Raw genomic sequence first — 27,150 nt, 5'->3', positions numbered from 1 at the left:
ACTGAGAGGAGGAGAAAGAGAAACAAAGGCAGAGTGAAAAAGCACTCAACCAGGAGGCTTGGGTTCAAATCCTGAACTCTACTACTTATAAATTGAAGATCCATGGGCAACTTCTTTTCATATCTGTAAAATGAGGGTTTTAGACAAGACAGTCTCTAAGTCCCCTCCCGGCTTTCACCACTGAGGTTCTCTGTCCTCACTCTGACATCCTATGTCTCCATAGCACTTTTAGCCCTGATATATTCTCTAAAATTTCTTCTGAGACCTCTTTCTAAAGGTAGTGTCAGAGAGCAAGCGTTGCATGAGGTGTGTGTACATTAGGGGGTGGGATAAAGAATACAGCATACTGAACGCTTGAAGTGGAGTCAGAGGGAAAGGGCATAGACTCTGGGACTGTATGTGTGGGAAACCCTTGACCTTTTACCTCTGACATCCAGCAGAAGGTTTTAGTGGTTTTAACATCACCATCATTTCCCAATAATTCCCCCTCTCCTGACCCAACAGAACCTTCTCTTGTAGCAAAGAAATAGCTAAAACAAACCATACATTGACCACGGTTAACAGTGCATGCCCCATTCCCCACCTTAGTCCACCACCTCACTGGTCAGAAGCAGGAGGCAGGTTTCATGATCAATTTTCTGAAGTCAGGATTGGTCACTGTATTGATCAAAGTTCTCAAGAATTAGTGTGCTACTTACTTTATAGTACTGACACAGCTTTGTTCAGTGGAAGCAGGAAATCCATGTTGTTGACTGCCAGTAGCAGGCAGGTGATGACGAAAGGAGCAAAGGAGCATCTAGGGCTCCCTCCAGAAAAGGCAGTAACAGTTCATAGAGTCCACCCCACTTTGTCCTGCCACCTTGTCTACAGTGAGTACATGGGAAATTGTATTGATTATCCCAGAATCTTCCATCCATTGTTTCCTCTTCCCAGAGGAGTCAAGGTACTCTCTACCTACTTCCTCCCTTTTTCTGTTTGAGAATCCAGTGGAGATTGTTCAGGACTCTGGCCTAAACTCAGGCTTTATTTCCTCTGCAGAGGATTGTGAAGAGGGAGGAGGGCTAGGAAATCAACAGAGCCACCTTTTCCAGTGAGTCATGGTGGCAGAAAGTGGTAAGGGCCAGTGGGGAGCTGGGTCTGGGTGGTTAGACGATGCTGGGGCCATCTCTTTGAAGAGAGCTCTAGACTGATGGTTCTCTCCAAAATGTGGTATGGCATGGGAACCAGAAAACTGCTCTCTTCAGCATAATATAGGGATTTGTGCCAAGTCCAGCCTGAAGTTGAGCCTGAACACTCAAAGCTTCTTTTGAGGGGACTTTCAGCACATCTGCCTCCAGGTCAGACTATCCCTAAGCATTGCTGGAGACTGTCTACTTGAGGGAGAGTTTGAGAGTTGTTCATTCAAGCTGTAAATTTTCTGCCTTTATGACTATGAAGTTAACTTCTCTAACCATCTAAGAAACAATAATATGATACAAATCTTCCCCAAGGACCAGTTTGGGGAAGTGGTGAGAATTTTAATGAGCTAGTATGTCTCAGGATGTTTGGACAATTATAATTAAATCCCCATGCCAAGCTAAAGGATTATTCTTCTGAAATATTTCACAGGATAGAGAATTAAGCAATTTCCCTTAGTAGCCTTTTCCATCCTTTATTCTTAAGTCATTCTTCCTCATTTTTATTAAATAGTTCTTGTTAAAGTCAAAACCCATTTCCTTCAGTTCAAACCTCCAATGAGATGGAAAATTGCTGGTCTCTATCCAAGCATTTCTTTGCAGTCATTATTTCCTCATCAGTATAGCCAGGCAAGTGAACTTAATTCTAACATCTGCTGTTTTAAGTCCCCTCCAAAGTCTGACATTCTGCATTCTAAGATCCTTCCAGATCTGATGTTCCCTATTTTAGGGGCCTCTCAAGATCTGATATTTTAGGTTCTAAATCCCCTCCAAGTGTGATATTGCATATTCTAAGGTTCCTTCCAGATCTGACATTCTATGTTCCTCCTGATATCCCATACTTTTACGGCAACTGTTCTCCATTTTTTGGGCTCAGAATCCCTTTACATTCTCAAAAATTATTGAGGATCTATTGCTTCTTCCAAAAGCTTTTGTTTATATGGGTTATACCTATTAAGCTCTACTATATTGGACATTAAAATGCCTTGGTATTATTATGAAAAGTATTTTGACCTCATGGATGATTTGAAGGGGTTCGGGTACTCCCAAGGATCCCCAAATCATGTTTTGAGAAGCACTACTCTAAAGTCTCCTCCAGCTCTGACATTTTATGTTCTGAGATCTTTTCCAGTGATGCTAAGCTCTCTCCCAGGGCTACCATTCTATGTTCCAAGGCCTCCCAGCTCTTACATTCTATGTTCTGAGCTCTCTTCCAATGCCAACATTTAGTGTTTTAAAATCCTTTTCAGCATTGACATTTATGTTTTTAGCTCCAGCCTGTCAATCCCAGTTTCCATTTCTGTAGATCCTCTCTAGCTCTGACATTCTATGATTCACTTCTACCGTGCATAGTCATTACTGCTGGGAGGCCACTTCCCCTGGCCAGGGCTTTGCTTGAATATCCTAAGAGGCACAGAGTAACCCTGAGCACAGACCCATTCCTTCCCCGCTAAACCAGGAGAGAAAGAGAGCTTGCTGCCTTTCTCGGGTGTTTGTCTCAAGAAGGAGTCCTCTAGAGGACCCCAATTCCCAGAAACCTCAACCTCCTGCCCCAGCCAGGTTTCCTCTATTCAAAGAAACCATGTGGACAATGGATTGTTTTTCTCAAATCTCTCATCATTGATGAACAGAAAGACTCATGTTAGGTTTCTTGCTTCTGTTTCTTTCTCATCTCCTCCTCAGATGGAGGAGGAGGGGGCAGGGACAATGAAGACAGAACTATTTTTCCCCTTCTGAATAGCTGCCTGACAGGCTGAGTCTCATGGCCTGCCTGGACCACAATCTTTTTCCACAGCAGCAGGGATTGTAATGTCTAAAAGGGCAGTGACATCACTGTGGTTGAATGGCCGTGGGCTGTGAGTTCTACAGGAGGAAGCAAAGTGCCTGTTTACCTTGTGAGTACCTGGGAAGCACCCACAGCCTGAGTAGACAAGTATAATCCCTTTCTTCCTGCTTCAGCATATAGTCTTATGTATTTCATACATGTGAAAGTGGATTTCCTGTTTTATGTTCTAAATCCCCTCCCAGGTCTGGCATTGCATGTTCTAAGGTTCCTTCCAGATCTGATATGCCATACTTTTAATGCAACTGTTCTCCACTTTTTGGGCTCAGGATCCCTTTACACTCTCAAAAATTATTGAGGACCTCTTGCCTCTTCCAAAAGCTTTTGTTTATATGGGTTATACCTATTTAGCTCTACTATATTGGACATTAAAATGTGTTGGTATTATAGGTGGTGAGGTAGAAATAGAAGGATTTACATTTAGTAAAGTCAGAAAGACCCTAAATTCAAATCCTACCTCAAAAATGGTAGGCTGGGCAAACCACTTAATCGGACTCAGCCTCAGTTTCCCCACCAGTAAAATAGAGAAACACCTATCCCCTGAAGTTTTTGTGAGAATCAAATGAGACTTAAAAATTTATCAAGTGACGAACTTTATAAAGTATGATTGTTAGCTCTTATTCTCAACTGACAACATCTACTATGTGTCAAGCATTGGGCTAGATGATAGGGATAAAATACCAAAATAAAACAAGTCTTGCCCTAGAGAAGCAAATGTAAGTCTTCATCTTTGCTTGTTTTTCTCCTACATCTTTGCTGAAATCCAACCTATTCTTCCAGGCTCAGTTCAGGTGCTACCACCTGTTCAAAAACCAACCAAACAAAAAACCTCAAGTTGCGTTCTGCACCTTGAGTTTACCACCTTTCTATCAGAAGACTTTATCATGGATCCTCTTGATTCATGGATGGTTATTGGATTAAACAGAGCTATCTTAAATTTTTCAAAGTTTTTTTTTTTTTTATCTCCACATTATATAAGTCATTCTCTTGGTTTTGCTCATTTTATTCTGTATCAATTCAAACAAATCTTCCCAGATTTCTCTGAAACCAATCCCTTAAAGCTATTTCTTATGGAGCTGTTAAGTGATTTCCTCAACATCATACAGATAGTAAGTGCTGGAGGCAGTCATTAAATTCAAGTTCTCTGACCCCTAAAACAAAGCTGCTTCAAACTCAAGGGAAATCAATGAGTATAACACAAACGTCCATTACTTTTATTCCTCCACTGAAGTCTTTCTCATGTCTTTTTCAAAGTTTCTTTCTCATGTCTCCTCATGAGACAGGATTTTCAAAGATTCTTCCTCTCTGGATGGTCTCACCAAACTGCTAAGACTTTGGGGATGGGGATGTCACTGTGTACGATCAATCAGCCTTTTAGAGAAACTTATCATCAGGTTGGTCATTGAGTACTAATATGTTTGTATGTTTATATGTATATAGTGTATATGTGTGTATTTCATCCTAGCAACATTCATAGGCCATCTATAAAACTATGGAAAAGTTAAATACCCCCTCCCTACAAAATTATAACCCTTCAAGGATTCAAAATTTTACTATTACTTTTATTACTTTTCTTCTTCTTAATGCAGTAGGTTTCCTCCCTGACAAAAGGTTTAAGAAAACTGTAGGACATAAAATGAAAAAGTCTGGGGACTGATGCTGATTCTGGATACATCATGCCCTGAACCTACCTCATTCTATGGCAATGACTGATCCAACCTCTTTGACTCATTTTTCTACTCCTAGTCTGAAAGCTTGCTTGTACAATCTGGCTTTCAGGGTCATTGTGAAGAAAGATTTTGTAGAACATGATGTCCTAGAGAAAAATGATTTGTAATTATTATTATAAGATCATAGATTTAAAATTAATAAGGATCTCAAAGGCCAATGAGCCAACCCTTCATTTTACAAATGAGGAAACTGAGGCTGAAAAAAAAATTGTTATTTGCTCAGGATTACCCAGTTAGGAAGTATCTGAGGCAGGTTTTGAACTCAGAACTTCTTAACTTCAAGTTTAGAGCATCTCTCTATGATGATCCAACTATCTTTATATCTCAAATGCCACCTTCTCCTAGCAGTGTATTCTGATTTCTTCTATCTTTAGTGCTCTCTGTCTGTGCCTGTGTCTCTTTCTGTATCTGTTCTCTCTCTCTCTCTCTCTCTCTCTCTCTCTCTCTCTCTCTCTCTCTCTCTCTCTCTCTCTCTGTCTCTCTCTGTCTCTCTCTGTCTCTCTCTCTCTCTCTCTCTCTCTCTCTCTGTCTCTCTCTGTCTCTCTGTCTCTCTCTCTCTCTCTCTCTCTGTCTCTCTCTGTCTCTTTCTGTCTCTCTCTCTCTCTCTCTCTCTCTGTCTCTCTGTCTCTCTGTCTCTCTCTCTCTCTGTCTCTCTGTCTCTCTCTCTCTCTGTCTCTCTCTCTCCCTCTCTCTCCCCCTCTCTCTCTCTGTCTCTCTCTGTTTCTCTGTCTCTCTCTCTCTCTCTTCTCTCTCTCTCTCTCTCTCTCTCTCTCTCTCTCTCTCTCTCTCTCTCTCTGTCTCTCTCTGTCTCTCTGTCTCTCTCATTTTCCCTTTTTCTCTCTCTCTGTATGTTCCTGTCTTTCCCTTTGTGTGTGTGTTTCTCTGTCTCTCCTCTGTATCTCTCTGTCTCTTTCCTTCTATTTCCTTCTCTGTCTCTGTCTCTCCCTCTCTCTGCTTTTCTCTGTGTGTCTCTGTCTCTCTGTCTCTCCATCGTCTTTGTGTCTCTGTCTCTCATTCTCTGTCTCCCCCTCTCTGTATCTCTCTGTCTTCCTCCCTCTCCCCCTCTGTCCTTGTCTCTCTCTGTCCCTCTGTCTCTTTCTCTCTCTTTCTGTATCTCTCTTTCTCTTTTTCTGTGTCTCTGTCTCTTTGTGTTTTTGTCTCTGTCTCGGTCTCTCTCATTTTCCCCTCTGTTTCTCTCTCTCTATGAATGTTTCTGTCTCTCTGTCTCTCTCCTTCTGTTTCTCTCTGTCTCTCCCTCCCTCTGCCTTTCTCTGTTGTCTCTGTCTCTATCTCTGTCTCTTTCCCCCAGCCGCCCCTTCCTACCCTGCTTTGTTTTAGGATTCAAGCTCTAGAACTGGAAGCAGTCTCTAATCCCACTCCTTTACTCCTTCCTTTCAGAGTAGGCCAAGGGAGGGAGGCTAAGTAACTGCCCAAGATCATATGGGACAGCAGGCTTCAGAGGCAGCTCTCTGATGCTTCTTTCCAGGCTTCCTGTTTGCTTTTCTATGTAACCGTGGTTTCCCACAGTACAGTGTAAGTGCCTTGAGGGAAGAGCTCCCTGGGTGTTTTGATTTTATTTTTTTATTCTCCCCAAGGCTTCATGTGGAATAGGGACTTAGTAATATGTGTTGAATTAGCTTGAAGTCCTCTCTCAGAAGGATATTTTAAGACTCAGACCATCAGTGAAAAAGTATTTGAAAGTTCATCGTGCTTAACTTTCTTCGGGATTGAGCAAAGTGCAGAGTGAGTGATGACACTAATGACGTCGCCTCTCATGTGAGCAACAGAGACTCCCTTTCTGATCGAGATCCTCTCACTTTCCTGTCAGGCTCTTCTTCTCCCCCTGGACCCAACTCATTTCTTTCCTTCCTGGGAAATGAACTCTAACCCACAATTACAGTAGAACTGGAGTCTTCGGGAAGTTCTGAGTCGTACTTAACACCCTCCTCCCCACAAAGGTGGACAAATCAGATAACTCTGTGGACATTGATTCTATCTCTGAAGTTTGAAGCCTGGAGAACTTGAACATGGGGCAGCAGAGGTCAACCAAGGTTGACATCCAAGTCAGGGGGCTGTTGTGCTGCCCCTGGGGCCAGGTGGGATGGAGGCCACTTAGAAATTAATTTCATCTGCCTTTCTTCATGGCGGGCTCATTGAGTATCCTCAGCCATATGGGGTTAAGGCATTAACTGCCCTTGATGTTTCAGACCCAGAAGCCCCCTAACTCTCAACCTCTGATTGAAGTTCCTAGAGGTCCAGCTAAAAATGTGACAAACCAGAGAGGTTAATTGGCTCCTGTTTGCAAAGTATGTGGTTTTTCTATTGCCTGCGAGTGTTTTTCAGTATCTTTGCGGTCTGATAGTAGATTGACCATCCTCCTTTCTCTCTTCCCTTGACATCGGATTGTTCAGTGAACATTAGCCTACTGAGCCCAGGTGGGAACCCTGCATGGAACTCAGAGATGCCTCTGTACCCATTTATCTGAGCCTCAGACACTCACTAGCGCCTACTGTTTATCCAATGCAGTTACTGGGCAGCCTAGCACGAAGAGAAAGAACTCAGGCTTAGGAGTCAGAAGACCTGAGTTCAAATATCTCCTTTGACCTTTACTTCTGCTTCAGTTTCCTCATTTGTAAAAGGAAGCTTCATTTTAGGAACTTGAAATGAGTGACTTCTGGGAACCGCTCCCACTCTCGAGATTTGAAGATCCAGGAAGAGCAGGATTCACAGAGGGCAGTTCTCTACTTCCAGAGCCATGATGGAGGAAAAGCTGATTATTGCTTTGCATGCATCAATCAATCAATAAGTCAACAAGTATTTGCTTTTACTAAAGAGCAATAAATCAATTGCTATGTACTAAGCACTTTAATAAACACTGAGGAGGCAAAAAGAAAAAAGGAAGAAAAAAAAAGTGTCTTCCCTGGAGGAATTTATATTACATTGCATCCGCCAGGGAACTGACATAGATCAAAGTTTCTTAAACTTTTTCCATTTATGACCCCTTTTTGCCCAATAAATTTTTAGGCAACTTAGGACATATAGATATATAAAATAGCTATTAAATAATAACATTTGCTGATAATAAATTATAAAGAAATATATTTTAGAATAATTTCTGATATACTTGTGATTTTGTCATTTACCTTTTGTCAAATACAAAAATACATTTGCATACTAATGAGATAGATATACTTGTTTATTTTTACATAAAGAATTAAATCTTGGCAGATGAGAACAAAGGTTGCAGTGAAGTTGTTCATTGCAGCAGAGTCAAGCAATACCAGAAACACCTCAGATTCATTTCGTGTTAGATTTTTGAATTCATTTTTGGTCATTGTACTTTCAGAAACTTCTTACTGTCGCCAAATTTTTCACCATCCCCACATTCAGTTATACGATGGAGTAGAGACCCATGTTTAAGGCTTGGGCTTAGATGACCTTTTATTAGAGCCTCTCCAACTCTGATCTCTGATTTCCCAACCCCCCCTTTTGGTGTGCCTCTCCTACTTTAGTCCCTATCCCGTAATCTATTGACCGACTGACTAATCAATAGATTAATTCTATATTCTTTTATCAATTAACCAACAAATATTTATTAAGTACCTACTATGTACCAGATAATGATGCTAAACCTGGGAATACAAATACAAAAACGAGATAATTCCTTGCATTTTAATTTGAATCCTAGCTGTCATCAACTACTCTTTGCTAAAGTATTTGTGATAATTGTTACATTTCTTTTTAATAATTTAATATTTTATTTTGCTTAATTACATTTTTGATCAATTGTAGCATTTTTTTTTCAAATTTTGAACTCCAAATTCTCTCTCTCTTCCCTTCCCCTTATTGAGAAGGCAAGCAATTTGACATAGGTTATACATGTTTTTAGTCATACAAAACACATTTCCATATGTCGGATTGTAAAAGAAAATACAGACAAAAAAAGAGAAAAATTAAGAAAAAGTATCTTTGATCTATATTCTGATTCCACCAGTTTTTTTCTCTGGAGATGAACATCACGTTTCATCATAAGCCCTTCACAATTTTCTTGGATCATTGTATTGGTGAGAATAGCTAAATTATTCACAAATATTGCTGTTACTGTGTACAATGTTCTGCTTCTTCTCATTTCACTTTGCATCAGTTCATGTAAGTCTTTTAAGGTTTTTCTGAAATAACCCTGCTCGTCATTTCTTTTTCCTCAATTATATTCTATCACAATCATCTACAACTACTTGTTCAGCTATTCTCAAATTGACAGGCATTCCCTTGAGTTTTAATTCTTTGCCACCATTAAAAGAGCTGCTAAGATACTTTTCTACATATAGATCATTTTTTTGTTTGTTTTTAAAAATCTCTTTGAGATATAGATCTAGTAGTGGTATTGCTTAATTGAAAGCTATATGTAGTTTCATAGGCTTTCGAACATAGTTCCAATTGCTCTACAGAATGGTTGAGTCAGCATACAGTTCAATCAATAGTGCACCCCACTGCCCCTCCAACATTTGTTATTTTCCTTTTCTGTCATATTAAACAATCTGATAGGTGGTTAAGCTCATAGTTGTTTTAATTTGCATTTTTCTAGTAAGTGATTTTTTTCTCCCCCCTGAGGCTGGGGTTAAGTGACTTGCTCAGGGTCACACAGCTAGGAAGTGTTAAGTGTCTGAGACCAGATTTTAACTCGGGTCCTCCTGAATTCAGGGCTGGGGCTCTCTCCACTGCGCCACCTAGCTGCCCCCTAGTAAGTGATTTATAATATTTTTTCATATAACTATAGAGTATATTTCTTTAAGAAATCATGAATAGCTAAATTTTAGAATTTAAAGGGACTCAAGAAATTACTATGTTCTAGCTTCCACTTATCTAAGCATATGAGGAATTAATCTTATTTTACTAATGAAGTATTTTATTGCTCACTCCATCTCCTTTTATGTTATTTAGAGGCAGTGGCTCAGTAGACAGAGCTCTGAACTTAAAGTAAAGGGAAGCCCTGAGATCAAATCTGAACTCAGACACTTACTAGCTATGTGACTCAAGTCACTTAATTTCTATTTGCCTCAACTTCCTCATCTGCAAAATGGAGATTATGATAGCACCTACTTTTCCAGAGTTGGTGTGAAAATAAAAAAAAAAAAGATAATATTTCTATGTTAAAAAAAAAAATCTCCAGCTCTTAGCACAATACCTGGCACATAATTGGTGCCATAGACGTCGCTTATTCCCTCTTTGGCCAAGGATTCTATTCAGAAAATTTGCCTTTTAAAGAGAATTCCTAAAGATAAGAACTGTCTTCAATACTGAGGGGAATGAAATTGTAATTGAATAAAAAGTAAGCAAAGTGATAGTTTTGGACAGAAGACCCAATTTGCCAGCTCAGCTTTTTTTAGAAGGCCAGTTCTGCCTTTCAGGCCAATTTCCTTCTTCATCTACTTTCCCACTGGCCTATTTATAAATAGGAGAAGTAAAGGTTCTGCAGCCTGCTTTCTGTATCGTCATCTTTGTCCAGGAAGGAAAGTCAGGTAGACCAGATGGCTCAGATGGCTCGGAGTTGGGACATTTCCTTTGCTCTTGGGTTGCTAGTAACAAAGAGAATGATGGTGATGTTGGAACATGAGATTATAGGAACATATAATTAGAACTAGAAGGGATCTTAGAGTATATCTAGCCCATCCACCCTATTTTGTGGAACCCAGTTTCTCTGACTATTAATAATCTCCTTTCCACTGCACCATGAGACAGGAGGAGACAGTTATCAAAGGGGGTAGGCAAACTGTAGAATGGGAAGTAGGGGAGAAATCGACTCCCTTATATTACTTCTATGGTCCCTCCCAGACTAAGTCCTCTCATCATCTGATGATTTTGCATGTAGAGGTTAGAGCATTCAGACGAAGGAATTTTGAGCTGAGGTCGTATCACCCTCCAGCTTAGGACACTCCCAGGGATGGATTGGAAAGGAGCCGACTGTCTGTCATCCTCTCTATTGCCTCCAAGAGGGTTACTGTAGTGAAGTATGACCCTAAGAATGCTTCTAACTTGGAATCTGTGGACTGGATTCAAATGCTTAGAATACAGAGTGTCAGAACTGGAAGGAGCCTTAAAGCAATGTCAGAGCTGAGAGGACCCTTAGAACACAGAGTGTCAGGGCTGGGAGGGCCTTAGAACATAGAATGTCAGAGTTGAGAGGGCCCTTAGAACAGAGTGTCAGGCTTGGGAGGGCCCTTAGAATATACAACATCTGAATTGTAAAGGACCTTAGAATTTTCAATTCTATTTGACAATAATAAGCCCCAGCTTCCAGAAAGAGAGAGTGCTAAGTATTGTCAAGAACCAAATAATCTCTCCACTTAAGGAATTGGCATTCTACTTGGTAGTTACAGCAAGGATCTGCCATGATCTGACATGAGCTAATCTGAGGAGGGCATATCAATAAGCCAAGAGGATTGTAACAATCTAGTCTAAGTCCCTGGTCTTACAGATGGGGGCCCCAAGTCAGAGACAGTAAATCCTTTTGAGATGCTTTGTGATTATGGTTTTCTCCATTGAGCTGGAAACTTTAGTCATGGTATGATTTAAAGAGCTATAATTCCTTTTTCCCTTTGTCCAGCCCTTGTCCTGCTCTTCTGGAAGTCTCTTGAGGTTTGGGTGACTCTTTGATCTAATGCTTCTGGCTTCCAGGATTCTCTCTCTACCCCTAAGAACCCTTTACTTTCCTCTCTTCTCCCCCTCCCCAACTCCTGTTCTGTGTAGCTTCCAAATGGAAATTGGTGCTCGGCACTCATAGCAGTAATATCTAACAGTGAAAAATATTGACAGTGTTTTTGTCTGTAGACTGAATATCAGCATGCTTTACTTGTCAGTTTCTATCAGCCCTGAAGAAATAGAGCATATTCTTAGAATCTGAAAATCAAAAGTGTTAGAACTGAGAGGGATCTTAGAAAACAGAATATCAGAACCTAAAAGGGCTTTTAAAAGTGACTTGTGGCGTTTGAGAGGAATTATCTTCTTTTTTAAAAATGTTTTTATTTTTATTTTTTATTATTGTAGCTTTTTATTTACAAAAGATATGCATGGGTAATTTTCCAACACTGACCCTTGCAAAAACCTTCTGTTCCAAGTTTTCCCCTCCTTCCCCTCCCCTAGATGGCAGATAGTCCCATACATGTTAAATATCTTAAAATATATGTTGAATCCAATATATGTATACATTTTTATACAATTATCTTGCTGTACAAGAAAAATCAGATCTAGTAAGGAAAAAAACCTGAGAAGGACAACAAAAATGCAAGCAATAACAGAAAGAGTGAAAATGCTATGTTGTGGTCTACACTCATTTCCCATAGTTCTCTCTCAAGGTGTAGATGGCTCTCTCACTGAACAATTGCAACTGGTTTGAATCATCTCATTGTTGAAGAGAGCCACGTCCATCAGAATTGATCATCATATAGTCTTGTTGTTGCCATGTATACAATGATCTCCTGGTCCTGCTCGTTTCACTCAGCATCACTTCATGTAAGTCTTTCCAGGCCTTTCTGAAATCCTCCTGCTGGTCATTTCTTACAGAGCAATAATATTCCACAACATTCATATACCATAATTTATTCAGCCATTCTCCAATTGATGGGCATTCATTCAGTTTCCAGTTTCTGACCACTACAAGGAGGGCTGCCACAGACATTCTGGCACATAAAGGTCTCTTTCCCTTCTTTAGTATCTCTTTGGGATATAAGCCCAGTAGTAGCACTGCTGGGTCAAAGGGTCTGCACATTTTGACAACTTTTTGGGCATAGTTCCAAATTGCTCTCCAGAATGGTTGGATTCTTTCACAACTCCACCAGCAATGCATCAGTGTCCCAATTTTCCCCCATCCCCTCCAACATTCATCATTATATTTCCCTGTCATCTTAGCCAATCTGACAGTTGTGTCTTAATTTGCATTTCTCTGATCAATAGTGATTTGGAACACTCTTTCATATGAGCGGAAATAGTTTTAATTTCATCATCTGAAAATTATTTGTTCATATCTTTTGACCATTTATCAATTGGAGAATGGCTTGATTTCTTATAAATTAAAGTCAATTCTCTATATATTTTGGAAATAAGGCCTTTATCAGAATCTTTGACTGTAAAAATGTTTGAGGAAGTATCTTCTTGCTAAAATGCTTTAAAACATGTTTCCTGAAAAGAATTTCCCACTAAACCATCAAGAAGGGTAAAGTTATTAGGGAGCTTGGATACTATTGAGGGGAGACTGGGTCAGCTCAAGGGATCGGGATGAGGGCAAGGGTGCTTCTGAACTTTTGCTTTGAAGATAAATTTAGGATCATAGATTCTGACATCTTGTGCTCTAAGGGCCCTCCCAGCTCTGATCTCCTGGGTTCTAAGGGCCCTCCCAGCTCTGATATTGTTTGTTGTAAAGTCCTTTCCAGCTCTGACCTCCTGGGTTCTAAAGGCCCTCCCAGCTCTGACCTCCCGGGTTCTAAGGGCCCTCCCACCTCTGACCTCCTGAGTTCTAAGGGCCCTCCCAGCTCTGACCTCCTGGGTTCTAAGGGCCCTTCCAGTTCTGACCTCCTGGGTTCTAAGGGCCCTCCCAGCTCTGACCTCCTGGGTTCTAAAGGCCCTTCCAGCTCTGACCTCCTGGGTTCTAAGGGCCCTCCCACCTCTGACCTCCTGAGTTCTAAGGGCCCTCCCAGCTCTGACACCCTGGGTTCTAAGGGCCTCCCCAGCTCTGACCTCCCGGGTTCTAAGGGCCCTCCCAGCTCTGACCTCCTGGGTTCTAAGGGCCCTCCCAGCTCTGACCTCCTGGGTTCTAAGGGCCCTCCCAGTTCTGACCTCCTGGGTTCTAAGGGCCCTCCCAGCTCTGACCTCCTGGGTTCTAAGGGCCCTCCCAGCTCTGATATTGTTTGTTGTAAAGTCCTTTCCAGCTCAGATCACCTAAACTTCCTAATCTGCCCTTTTAGAGAGCAGAACCATCAGAGAGCTCATCTTCTGTTTCAACATCCCCAGCATTGGGGCTTTCTACGGCACATAGTTTAGTTCTGACTTCTTTGCAAAGATTTTCTAAATAAAACCAGCAGTTTTTTTTTTCTCAAAGAGAGAACTCCATTCCTCAGGATTGTTGTTGACAAGAGGCCAGAGGATTTCGGAAAGTGTCAAAGGACGTACTAGCTGAGCCAAGACAGTGAGATGGCAGCAGGGTCTGGGGCAGCTCGATGACCTTGTTTTGTTTTTCAGACCCCATGTCCCACCCCCTCACAATCCAGTTTGCTTTGAAGGGAACAAGAGTTCAGATTTGCTCAATCTGGCCTCCTTAGGGGGTGAAAGGCAGAAAGAGGTGACTCTCTGGCCAGTAATCACAAGGGCCATTTCCCATCAGGACCTTTGAACTCTGACAGGAAATTCTCAGCCCAGCCTTCGTCTAACTGTCAAGTTGGGATGGCTTAGGGTGAGTAAAGAAGGGCTGGAGGTTGGGGAGTGTTTGGATAGGACCAGCTGTTGCAAGTCCAGTTACCGAAATCAAAGAACAGTAACACAATAAATGGGTAAGAGAGCTTCTCAGAATACAATGTAGCCTAGATAAGTGACAACTCTCATTGCCTAGCTATGAGGGCAGCCAGTAACTTGGGTCTTTTCCTTCCAACTTGGTGCTTCTTGGAGGAGAAGGTCCAGAGTCTGAAGGAGGAACAGGATTCTGGTTCCCAGAGAGCTTCACTCTGATGAGGGAGTCACACTCTCTGACCACAGGAAGCTTCCAATCCAGAGTTCTTACACACAAGTCCCTGTCCTCGGGGAGTCCTCATCAAGTACGAGAGATATAGTTCCTGCTCTCATGATGACCCTAAGCCTTTTTTTTGTTGTTGAGGCAGTTGGGGTAAGTGACTTGCCCAGAGTCATACAGCCAGAAAGTGTTAAGTGTCTGAGACCAGATTTGAACTCAGGTCCTCTTGACTTCAGGACTGGTGCTCTATCCACTACATCAACTAGCTGCCCCGACCCTAAGTCTTAACGGGGTATTAATTTCCCTCTCTTATGATAATTCTGTTCTGATGTAGAAGACAAAATTCTTATCCTCAATGTAACTGGGCAACTGGCTAGTGCTGTGAATAGATCCCTGAACCTGAAGTTAGGAAAACCTGAGTTCAAATCCAGCCACTGACATTTACTAGCTATGTGATACTGAACAAGTCACTTTAACCTCTGCTTGCCTCAGTTTCCTCAACTATAAAATGGGAATAATAATGGCATCTTCCTCCCAGGGCTCTTGCAAGGATCAGATCAGATAATATTTGTAAAGTATTTAGTGCATAATAGACACTTGAATGGATTGTTGGCCATCTGAGGGAAGGGGTTGGGGGATAGAAAGGGAAAATTTTGGAACACAAGGTTTTTCAAGGGTCAATGTTAAAAATTATCCATGCGTACGTTTGAAAAATAAAAAAAAAGCTTTTAAAAATAAGTCTTTTATATTTTCACAGGAGTCTGCCTATTTGGGACTTGGCAGTATTCATTTTCATTTTGGGGGGGGGTACTCAGTTCTGAGCTAAGTCCTCAGACACTGTTAATGACAATGTCTATTTCTTCAGCCTCTGGACTTTATGGTTAGGAGAATTTAAATTATGTTTTGGACACCAGTGTTTTAGGGTGAAGAACTGATATCTTGGTATCTCCCACATTAAAAGGTTTTATTATTTTATTTTTCTTTGGGATTCATGTGTTCAGAGAACTTGGGGGGGGGGAAGCCAGGAAACTTTTTTGTTTTGAATTTTAATAAATTTTTTTTATTTTTTGCTACTCTGAACTTGACAGAGACCAAGAAACATGAACATTTCTATATAAAAAGAACAGAGAGGATTGTATTTGGAATTGGACATCTGTTATATGTATAGCTTGGTTATTTAAAATATTTAAAAACATCTTAGCTTCAAAGCCACCTTGCTTGTCTATTTCTTCCTTTGAATTTCCTTCCGATCTATTCTGTGCATTAAACAAATGCTTCAATCACCTTTTCTTTTTGTTGTTTCTAATTTTATTTTTAATTTATGGAATAAATGGGCATTCCATAGCATGGTACAATAAAAGAGATAATTGCACATGAAACCAAATCCTATATACAACTTGTTATTCCTTTCAAATATGTACCAAAATTACCATGTAAGTTTCTTTTTCTTTTCCTTCCTCCTCCCACCTTAGAGATACCTACCATCAGACACAAATAAGTACATATATATGGGTGTGTATAAAATTATTCAATTTATACTTCTGTCAATTTTTTTTCTAGATGCAGATAATACCTTTCTTCATACGTTCTTTATATTTAATTTGGATATTTATAATGGTCAAAAGAATTTATTAACTCAAAATCCTTCTTTAAATAATATTGCTTTACTGTACATAATGTTCTCTTGGTTTGACTCATTTTGCTCATTCTAAAGTCATTGGGCTCATCGTTTCTTATAGTACAATAGTATTACATCACAATCACGAACCACAACGTGTTTAGCCATTCCTTTATTGTTGACTATTCCCTCAATCTCCACTGATTTCCAATTTTGATTCTTTGCTACTAAAAAAAAAAAAAAAAGAGTTGTTATAAATATTTTTGTATGTATGAGTTCTTTCCTTCTGCCTTTGATCTCTTTGGGGAAGGAGCTACTAGATCCATAGGTACATTTCCAAGATCACTTTTCAGAATGTTTGGGCTACTGCACAGTTCCTTTGGACTGTAAATAATTCAGCAGAAACCCCTGGCAGCTTTCTGATTTCCTTTCCCTTAATGACTTCCTCATGTTGGCAAACTGGCTTCCTCTGCCAGACTGGGGCCTGCTTGCTGACATAATCTTCTGTGGTTTTGGGACAGAGCTCCTTCTTCCCTGATTCAGAAAATTATCGGGGCCCACTTTTCGTCCCAATGCTAGCTCTGTTCTCCGGAGCTTTGGAACCTCAATGGGAGGATGGTTTGATTCCATGACAGCCGTGTGACTTCAGGCAAGTCCCTCATATCTCTGAGCCTTAGATTTATCATGTGTCAGATACACATTGGAAACTAGATTTAATCTAGAATTCTAGATGAGAGAGATTTGCTTAAGGTCATTCAGCCAGGATATGCCAGGGGCAGGACTGATCTTACCATACATGGAGAAAGGAGGGAAAAGGACATGGGAGTATAATAGACACTAAAGTTTTCTTCTTCTCTTTCTTCAGGTATCTCTTCCTTATTCCCCTCAAGAGAAGGGCAAGTGTGGAGAAACTGAGTATTATAATGACAAGATCCAGATGTGTTGTGACAAGTGTCCCCCAGGTAACTGACTCACCCTTCCACCCACGCCGTAGCCAAGCTAGGGATCTCACTTTCCTAGCTGCCCCATCTGCACACAGGGCTTGTTTTCTCAAAGACCACCCATCTAGGACCTATTTGGCTTCAATCAAATGTAGCTCCGGAATTTTGACTCTAAGGGGGTATGTTATTATGGAAGAACGTAGTTGGAAAAATCCTGGGTTCTTGCACCCATTTTTACAAAAGGAGAAGGTAAAGTCTAACAGTTTCCGAGAATCACAGATCAGAAGAGATCTTAGAGATCATCTGATCTTAGTCATTTTATACTTGATAGACCTGAGGTTTAGAGGTTAAGTGATTTGTCACATAGCTACTAAGTGGCAAGGCTGGTATTCCAGCTCAGAACTTCTGAGGCCCAGTGCCATCTACTTTCCACTGCGCTGGTCTGTTTTGGTTATATTTGAATCATCATGAACCCATTTGGGGTTTTCTTGGCAAAAATGCGGATAGATTTGCTATATCCTCCTGCAGCTCATTTTACAGATGAGAAATCTGAACATAAATAGGTTAAGTGATTTCCCCAGAGGGACTCAGCTGCTAAGTATCTGAAGCTGGATTTGAATTGAGGTCTTCTTGACTCGAGGACTGGTGTTTTATCCACTTTACCATCTAGCTACCCACAATGCCAGCCTATATTGGATCCTAATATAACCAGCATAGTCTAAGGAAGTGGAAAGGAGTCAGGATTTGGAGTCAGAGGACCTGGATGAGCATCCCGACTCTGCTACTTTCTGCTTGTGTGAACTTCCTTGTGTCTGGGTTTCCTTGCCATTGTTGGATTCAGCAACCTCTGCAGGCTTTTCTGGCCCTAAATCCAAGATCTCTTCAAGTAGAAACCTTCCATGACAGCAGATGGGCCAAAGCTGAGCCACTGACAACATCTTCACCCTCAGCTTTGGAGTCCTGACCTTTGCTAGGGATCCAGTAGGCAAGACCTAGATTTCTGGATACACCTGGACCTGGTTGTTTCTAGAATGAAATTCTTTTTGGCTTCCAGCCATATCAGGAAGGCCTAGAGGGAAGGACTGGACAGAGACCCTAATCTCTGGAACTTGCCACAGCACCAAGCTAAATGGGCTGGAAGCAGATGAGGACCTTTGAAGCCGCTACTGTTGATTTTCCTCAAGATCCCATTTAGAACCCAAGGAAAACCAGAATTCTTCAATTCTGGGTCCGTCAACCATCCACAGGCTCTGTGGTCACTGCTACTCCCTTTAAAGACCGAATGAAGTCTTTCCTTGATTCACTGAACTGCCATCCCTCCACTCACCTCACCTCTTCTCTCTCATGCACCATATTCACATCCTTATCTCATTCAACAATCACTCACTCACCTCTCTCATATCCTGAAGTCAACCCACTCACACACTTAAAATCAAGAACCTCAACGTCACTCGTATCTGTGACCACCAACTCACCATGGTCATCTCACTTACACCCCAAAGTCACCACACTCATTCTCACACCTTAAAGTCACCGTCTATAGACTTAACTCTCACCCTTGTCACCCTTATTATAAAGTTACCCCCTGGCCCCAAATCAATCCACTTGCTCTGAGATCTACCCCAAAGTCACCACACTTTGGTCACCCACAACCTAAAGTCACTGCTTCACACAAGCACAGAGCCAATGTAGAGAAAGAACATTACAGGTCAATCTCCCTAATGAATATTGATGCAAAATTTTTAAATAAAATATTGGCAAAGAGATTACAACATAATAGCAAGACAATACTCTATGACCAAATGGAATTTATACCAGGAATGCTGGTATAAGACATATAATAAAACTATTGACATAATTGAGCACCCATTCCTATCAAAAACATTAGAAAGTGAAGCAGAATGCTGGGGAAAAAAATTTTTTTACAACCAGTGTTTCAAATAAAAGCTCAATTTCTAAAATATATAAAGAACTGAGTCAAATTTATAAGAATACAAAACATTCCCCAATTGACAAATGGTCAGAGTATATGAAAAGACAAGTTTCAAATGAAGAACTTAAAGCCATCTATAGTCATATGAAAAAATGCTTTAAATCATTGATTGGAGAAATGCAAATTAAAACAGCTTCAGACTGGCTGAAAGGAAAAGATAATGATAAATGTTGGAGGGGGTGTGGGAAAACCGGGACACTAATGCATTGTTGGTAGAGTTGTGAAATGATCCAACCATTTTGAATTGTGGAACTAAAGGGTTATAAAACTGTGCATACCCTTTGTTCCAGCAGTCACTACTAGATCTGTACCTCAAAGAAATCATAAAAGAGGGAAAAGGACTCACATGTGTAAAAATGTTTATAGAAGCTCTATTTTTTGTGATGGCAAAGAATTGGGAAATGGCTGAATAAATTATGAAATGCAAGTAATGGAATATTATTGTACCATTAAAATGACAAACAGACTGGTTTTTAAAAGGCCTGAAGAGGGCAAGTCACTTAACCCCAATTTCCTCAGCAAAAAAAAAAAAAAAAAAAAAAAAAAAAGCCTGAAGAGATTTACTTGAACTGTTGCTGAGTGAAACAAGGAGAACCAAAAAAACATCGTACATAGCAACAGCAAGACTGTGATGAACAATTATGACAGACTTGGCTCTTCTTAAATTTTGGATGGAAAATGTCATTTGCATCTAGAGATGAATGTAAATCAATATATACTTTGTTCACTTTTTTCTTCTTTTTCTTCTATTGTTTTTTTCTCTCTGTATAGTTTTTTCTATTTTGTTCTGACTTTTCTCTCCTTATGTGATTCAGAAGGAAATATGTAAAAAATGAATGTATATGTATAACAAAAACAAAAACCTGTTTTTTTTTAACATGTAGAGAGATTGCGAGATTGCTTGAGGTCACCCAACAAGTTGGGAGGCAAATCCAGGGTTGCTGTTCTACAGCTATGAGAGAATATACATTTCTTGTCAAAGGTCAAACAGAGATGTGTTGGCCATGCTTTTTCTTCTTTAAGATTTAGATCTGTGTTTTCAGTACTGGTTCTTCTCTCTCTAGGTCAACGGGTATTGCAGTTTTGCACTAGAAACTCGAATACCGTCTGTGGGGACTGTGAGGAGGACACATACACGGAGGTCTGGAACTGGATCAGGGAATGCCACAATTGTCGCATACGCTGTAACCAAGGTATGGTAGGTGGGATCCATCCTGGGCAGCAGAAGGCCCAGCCTGGGGCCCATTGCTCAGCCTGTCACCCCGAGCTGGCTCCCGTTCTTTTGAAAAGTGTGCTGGTCCCCTCTGAACCATCCTTTGCTCTTCCTGGAGGCCAATAGCCTCGCCTGGGAGCACACAGAAATGTCCCACTTTTTCTAAGGGCCTCCTCATAGGTCCATAAACAATTCACGGGTGACATTACAGACAAGCAGGAGGCCAGGGACTGGGCATAAGGATGCTGAGGGGAAACTGCCTCCTTCAGTCTGAAGGGCGGGACTGATCTGGTCCCTGTTCTCCTCTTTCTTCACTAGGTTTGGTGGAGATTCAGAACTGCACTAGAAGGGAAAACCGTATGTGTGGCTGCAAGGCTGGATTCTTCTGTTTGGCAGGGAATCCGGGCACCTGCCTGAAATGCCTCAAGTTTGCCACGTGTCCTAGGGGCTCTGGAGTGGCCGAGCAAGGTAGGAGGGACGGGGGCTGGGGCTCAAAAACTGTGGCTGTGATCCAAGGTTCATGTGGGGGAGGGCTCAGTGCAAATCCCAATGGGCAGAACCCTAGAGACCATCAGGTCACCCACTGCAATGTACAGATAAGGAAACCAAGGTGATTCAAGGGTAAAGATGAGGTCTTGGATTATAGTTCCAGCTTCTAATGTAGTAGGATGCTGGGTTTGGAGCTGTCCCTTACAACATTCTGTCCTTCCTTCCTTCCTCCCTCTTTCCTTCCCTCTCTCCTCCTTCCTCTCTCTCCTTCCCTCCCTCCCTCCCTCCCTTCCTTCCTTCCTTCCTTCCCTCCCTCCCTCCCTCCCTCCCTCCTTCCTTCCTTCCTTCCTTCCTTCCCTCCCTCCCTCCTTCCCTCCCTCCCTCCCTCCTTCCTTCCTTCCCTCCCTCCCTCCCTCCCTCCCTCCCTCCCTCCTTCCTTCCTTCCTTCCTTCCTTCCTTCCTTCCTTCCTTCCTTCCTTCCTTCCTTCCTTCCTTCCTTCCTTCCTTCCTTCCTTCCTTCCTTCCTTCCTTCCTTCCTTCCTTCCCTCCCTCCCTCCCTCCCTCCCTCCCTCCCTCCCTCCCTCCCTCCCTCCCTCCCTCCCTCCCTCCCTCCTTCCTTTCTTCCTTCCTTCCTTCCTTCCTTCCTTCCTTCCTTCCTTCCTTCCTTCCTTCCTTCCTTCCTTCCTTCCTTCCTTCCTTCCTTCCTTCCTTCCTTCCTTCCTTCCTTCCTTCCTTCCTTCCTTCCTTCCTTCCTTCCTTCCTTCCTTCCTTCCTTTTCCATTCATACAACTCATATCACTCATTCACTCATCCATTCATATATTTATTAAGTACCTACTACATATAAACACATGACTGTGCTAAATACCAGAGGATACAAAATACACAAAACAAAGTGGTCCTTGCCCTCAAGGAGATTCCACTCTGAGTCCCTGCTGCACCAAGGTACTCTGAAATACAATGAGTCAGTACAATGAATAGGGGGAGCTAGGTAATGCAGTGGATAGAGTACCAGGTCTGCACTCAGGAAAAATTCTTTCTGAGTTCAAATCTGGCCTCAGACGCTTCCAGCTGTACCTGGAGAAGGAAATAAGAAACTATTCCAATATCTTTGCCAAGAAAACTAAAAATGGGGTCATAGAAAGTTGGACACAAATGAACAACATGAATACAAAGCAAATACGTCTTTGATTTACCTCTTATGTTACAGTACTCATTCTAAGGGATTCAGGAATGATTCACAAAATGGAACCATCACTATACACAAGAGCAAATGATCTCTAATGACCTAATTACCTTGGCTTTCTTAGGGCCAGAGTTGACTCCCAGGAGTTTAAAGGTAGAGGTTGGAGATGGAGTTTTTACCACATAAGAGAGGCAGAGGCTGGAAAGTGATTATGGAGGAGCCTGCACACTTAATCCCTCAAACTCCAGCCAGAGAGGATTAGCAGCTCTGACATTCCAGGACACTCCATTTAGTTTGGACATTTTATGTTCTAAGGTCCTTCACACCTCTGATCTTGCCAATCCTAAAGATCCTCTGACATCCTGGGTTCTAAGGGCCCTCCCAGCTCTGATCTCCTGGGTTCTAAGGGCCCTCCCAGCTCTGACCTCCTGGGTTCTAAGGGCCCCTCCCAGCTCTGACCTCCTGGGTTCTAAGGTTCCTCCCAGCTCTGACCTCCTGGGTTCTAAGGGCCCTCCCAGCCCTGACCTCCTGGGTTCTAAGGGCCCTCCCAGCCCTGACCTCCTGGGTTCTAAGGGCCCTCCCAGCTCTGACCTCCTGGGTTCTAAGGGCCCTCCCAGCTCTGACCTCCTGGGTTCTAAGGGCCCTCCCAGCCCTTACATCCTGGGTTCTGATTTTCATGATAGACTTAGCTCTTCTCAGTAATACAGTGATCCAAGACAGTTCCTTAGAATTGGGATGGAAAATGCCATCTGCTTCCAAAGAGAGAGAACTATGGAAACTAATGCAGATGAAAGCATAGTATTTTTAACTTTTTTTTGTTTGTTTGCTTTTTCTAGTTTTTCTCTTTTGTTTTGATTTTTCACAACATGACTAACATGGAAATATGTTAAAAATGAATGTACATGTGTAACCTTTGTTCCATAGCAGAGCTGTGATTTTCCTCCCAGCTCTGATTTTCTCTGCCTCCCTAAGCATTATGCCCAAGTAGATACAAGTGTGGAATTAGGTATTGGTGCTTAATAATTCATGCATAGGCAGCTCCTGGGCTGACTTGCCCAATCCCCTCTGGGTGACATTGGGAGGTTCCTTATGCCCTATTCTGTGCCCAGGGCTCTTGGGCCACAGTCCTTCCTGGGGACTGGCGACCTGGAGAAAGAAGCCCTCGACATCCAGACTCAATGTCTGAATCACTGAATTCTCTGGATTTTTTCCCCCCGGCTATTAGGAACCTCGAATTCAAATGTGAAGTGTGCCCCCTGTGGCCCTGGGACCTTTTCAGACACCATATCATCTACAGACACTTGCAAGCCCCACCGAGTGTAAGTAACTAGTTCCTGTGATTCTGGTGAGTTGGGGTGGGATTCTGTCCTGAGGGGGCATTTTCCCAGGGGTCAGCAGAACAAGTACGGAGGAGTATGGATGAGATGAAGGAATGCTGCAATTCAAATATCCTACAGGACTTAGGTTTTTATCTGCAAAAGGGAGGGCTCTTGGTTTCCTTCTAACTAAATCCTCTGAGAAATATATCAGTTTGGGGCAGCTAGGTGATGTAGTGGATAGAGCACCAGCCTTGAATTCAGGAGGACCTGAGTTCAAATCTGGTCTCAGACACTTAACACTTCCTAGCTGTGTGACCCTGGGCAAGTCACTTAATCCCAGCCTCAACCAAAAAAAGAAAGAAAGAAAGAAAAGAAATCTGCCAGGTTTATCTTTTCTATAAAGGAAGGGAAGGAACATAGAGGGACCAGAACCCCTGAACCAGGATAGGCTAAACGGAAAGATGATTATTATTATGTAACACTTCTGAGGTTTTATAAATTCAGTTCAGCAGATACAGGAATGTTAGCAATAATAATGTTTTATAATGTACTTCAAGGTTTGAAAAATTCTTTCCGAATATTCTCATTTTACTCTCATAATGACCCTCCGCTAGAAATACTATTATTATCCTTATTTTGTGGATGAGAAAAGGGAAACTGAGAAAGGTCAGTAATCCTGCTAGCAAGTTTCTTTTGTTTATTTATTATTCAATAGTATTTTATTTTCTCAATTACTTATAAAGATAGCATTCAACATTCATTTTTGTAATTCTTTGAGTTCCAAATTTTTTCCTCTCTCCCTTCTGTACTACTCCCACCCCACGCTAGCAAGCAATCTGACATAGGTTTTTATACATGTACATTTATTTTTAACATATTTCCACATTAGTCATGTTGTGAAAGAAAAATCAAAACAAAAGAGAAAAACCACGAGAAAGAAAAAGCAAACCAAAAAAAAAAAAAAAGTTAAAAATACTGTGCTTTCATCTGCATTCAGTTTGTGCAGTTTTCTCTTAGGAAGCAGGTGGCATTTTCCATCCCAACTCTATGGAATTGTCTTGGATACTGTATTACTGAGAAGAGCTAAGCCTATCATGCTTGATCATGACATCTTGTTTGTACTACGTACAGTGCTCTCTTGGTTTTGCTCACTTCACTCAGCATCAGTTCGTGTAAATATTCCCAGGCTCTCTGAGATCATCCCGCTCATCATTTCTTACAGAACAGTAATGTTCCATTACCTTCATTTGCCATAACTCATCCAGCCATTCCCCAGCTGGGGAACATTCATCCAATTTCCAGTTCCTTGCACTACAAAAAGATAGCTAACAAGTTTCTGGGTTTATATTTGAATTTGGATTTCCTGACTCCGAGACTAGTGTTCAATCTGCTATGTGTGCAAAGCCATAAAAATAATTGTTTTTTTTCCCAAGAATTTTGTGACCTGCTCGATGTTGTTGCTGTTTTATAAAGTAAGGAACAAAAGTCTATACAGAGGTGAGGTATCTGCCCCATGATCTCGGTGTGAAAGCCAGAATTTGAACACAGATCTTCTGCCTCTGACTTCTGTGCTAATACACAGAACTTGAGTGTCTCACTTCTTCCCTCATGCCAGTCCCTGTGTTAGATGCTGGGGATGCTAATGGGGAAGTTAGTCTCTTTTCTCAGGGATATGACATTCTACCTGGGGGATAGACTGCGTTCTCACATACATATGTACAATGTACAAATAAATTCATGGCAAATGGGGGCTGTGTTAACACTAGCACCTGAATATTTGTTCACATTGCATTATAAGTATCCTTCAAGACTCAAGCTATTGATTACTACTATATAATAATTATATAATGTTATACATAATAATAAAATTAACAGTACTATTCTATAATATATAATTATATAATATTATCAATATTTTATTACAAAATAATAATATTGTATCATTATATATTGTGTTATAGAATAATACTATAATATATAATTATTTAATAAACATTATATAATACACAATATGTAATAAAGCATTAAATTATACTATTATATAATTATATGGTACATATTATATAATCACCTAATAAAATATAATGATATAATTATTAATATTATTGGTTGTTATAATCCCTATTTTACAGATGAAGTGTATGAGGCTCAGAGATTAAAAAAAAATTACTTGACCATATCATACACTACTAAATAATAATTATATAATATTATATATAATAATAAAATTAACAGTCCTATTCTATAATATAATATATAATTGTATAATAGTATGAATATTTTATTACAAAACAATAATATTGTATAATTATATATTGTGTCATAGAATAGTACTATAGTATATAATCATTTAATAAAATAATATATCACATTATATAATGCACAATATGTAATAAAGCATTAAATTGTACTAATATATAATTATATGGTACATATTATATAATCACCTAATAAAATGTAATGATATAATTATTAATATTATTGGTTGTTATAATGCCTATTTTACAGATGAAGTGTATGAGGTTCAGAGATAAAAAAAAATTACTTGACCATATCATACACTACTATATAATAATTATATAATATTATATATAATAATAAAATTAACAGTAGTATTCCATAATACAATATCTAATTATATATTATGAATATTTTATTACAAAACAATAATATTGTATAATTAGATATTGTGTTATAGAATAGTACTATGGTATATAATCATTTAATAAACATTATATAATACACAATATGTAATAAAGTATTAAATTATACTATTATATAATTATGTGGTACATATTATATAATCATCTAATAAAATATAATGACATAATTATTAATATTATTGGTTGTTATAATCCCTATTTTACAGATGAAGTGTATGCGGCTCAGAGATTTTAAAAAATGACAAAGTATCATACAAAGTTATTATGTATCCAAATCAATCAACAGGCAGTTATTAAGTATTGACTATGGGACAGGCACTTTGCCAGATCATGAGATAGGAAGACAAAAATGAATTTATACCTTACTGTTGAGCATTTATATTAAATACTGCTCTGTCCAGCACATAGTAAGCAATATAGAGATGATAGCTATTATTATTATTATTATTATTAATCATAGCTTAAGATTACACTAAAACTTTTGAACATCTTGTCATTTTGGGGGAAGTGGGGTGAAAAAGCTTTTTCCTCAATTATTAAACCTTTTAATAAATTGAACACTGAAGACTTTCCCAATCCCCCGAATCTCAGCCTTTAGCCTCTGATATTCCCACCCCCAGCTCCTTTGGGTCACGCCTGTGAGAACTCTTATTAAAAGTAGGGTATCCGTACCATCCGTCTCTTTTCATGAAGTTATCACTTGACCTTGAGAGTGAGCAGGGTCTTCAAGGACCGAGATACAGGTCAGGGCAGTTTTGATTGATGGGGCTGGGGGAGATGCATGGATATTGTGAATTAAGGTGCAGCCAGACATCACGGGGAGATATACCAGGAAATTCAGAGTGAGGTTGAGAAGATTGGGGAATTGAAGAGCCTGCTAATCTCACGGTTTTGCTGAGGTCCAGAGCCTCTTCCCAGTGACAGGGAATCTTGAGGATGTTCCCAGACAAGAGGGAGGACTCCTTCATTCCAAGGCCAGCTTGGACTAACCCTGGCCCATTTTCCCTCCAGATGTCACTCTGTGGCTGTTCCTGGGAATGCAACCTCAGATGCAATCTGCAGTGACATGGTCCCTGTGACTTCTACAGCAGATACACCTCGATCCAAGAGTCAGCCCGGGTTCATGAATCCCAAAGAGAACACTGTAGGCACCTCTCCCCAACCCCCGCCACAACCCACCCTCCACCAGGTCATTTCCAGTGACTCTGCTCTTCCGTTTGGTAAGTGATAGCAATAAGTTCTACCTGCTGATATCATCATGATAT

At 40.6% G+C, this 27,150-nt stretch overlaps 1 protein-coding gene across 1 annotated transcript in view; it reads left to right on the top strand.

Annotated features, from left to right (window-relative positions):
- TNFRSF1B (TNF receptor superfamily member 1B) overlaps positions 1 to 27,150 on the top strand; it is a 48,289-nt gene that overhangs the window by 7,007 nt on the left and 14,132 nt on the right. Inside the window, exons 2-6 of the mRNA XM_074306233.1 lie at positions 16,947 to 17,043; positions 20,080 to 20,208; positions 20,547 to 20,696; positions 23,129 to 23,222; positions 26,897 to 27,105. Coding sequence (XP_074162334.1) covers positions 16,947 to 17,043; positions 20,080 to 20,208; positions 20,547 to 20,696; positions 23,129 to 23,222; positions 26,897 to 27,105 — 679 coding nt within the window. The remainder of the gene's footprint in view (positions 1 to 16,946; positions 17,044 to 20,079; positions 20,209 to 20,546; positions 20,697 to 23,128; positions 23,223 to 26,896; positions 27,106 to 27,150) is intronic.

The sequence above is a fragment of the Sminthopsis crassicaudata genome, chromosome 3 (assembly GCF_048593235.1).
Source record: "Sminthopsis crassicaudata isolate SCR6 chromosome 3, ASM4859323v1, whole genome shotgun sequence".
Lineage (NCBI taxonomy): Eukaryota > Metazoa > Chordata > Mammalia > Dasyuromorphia > Dasyuridae > Sminthopsis > Sminthopsis crassicaudata.
The sequence above is the reverse complement of the archived record's forward strand: the minus strand, read 5'-3'. Positions and strand labels throughout refer to the sequence as shown.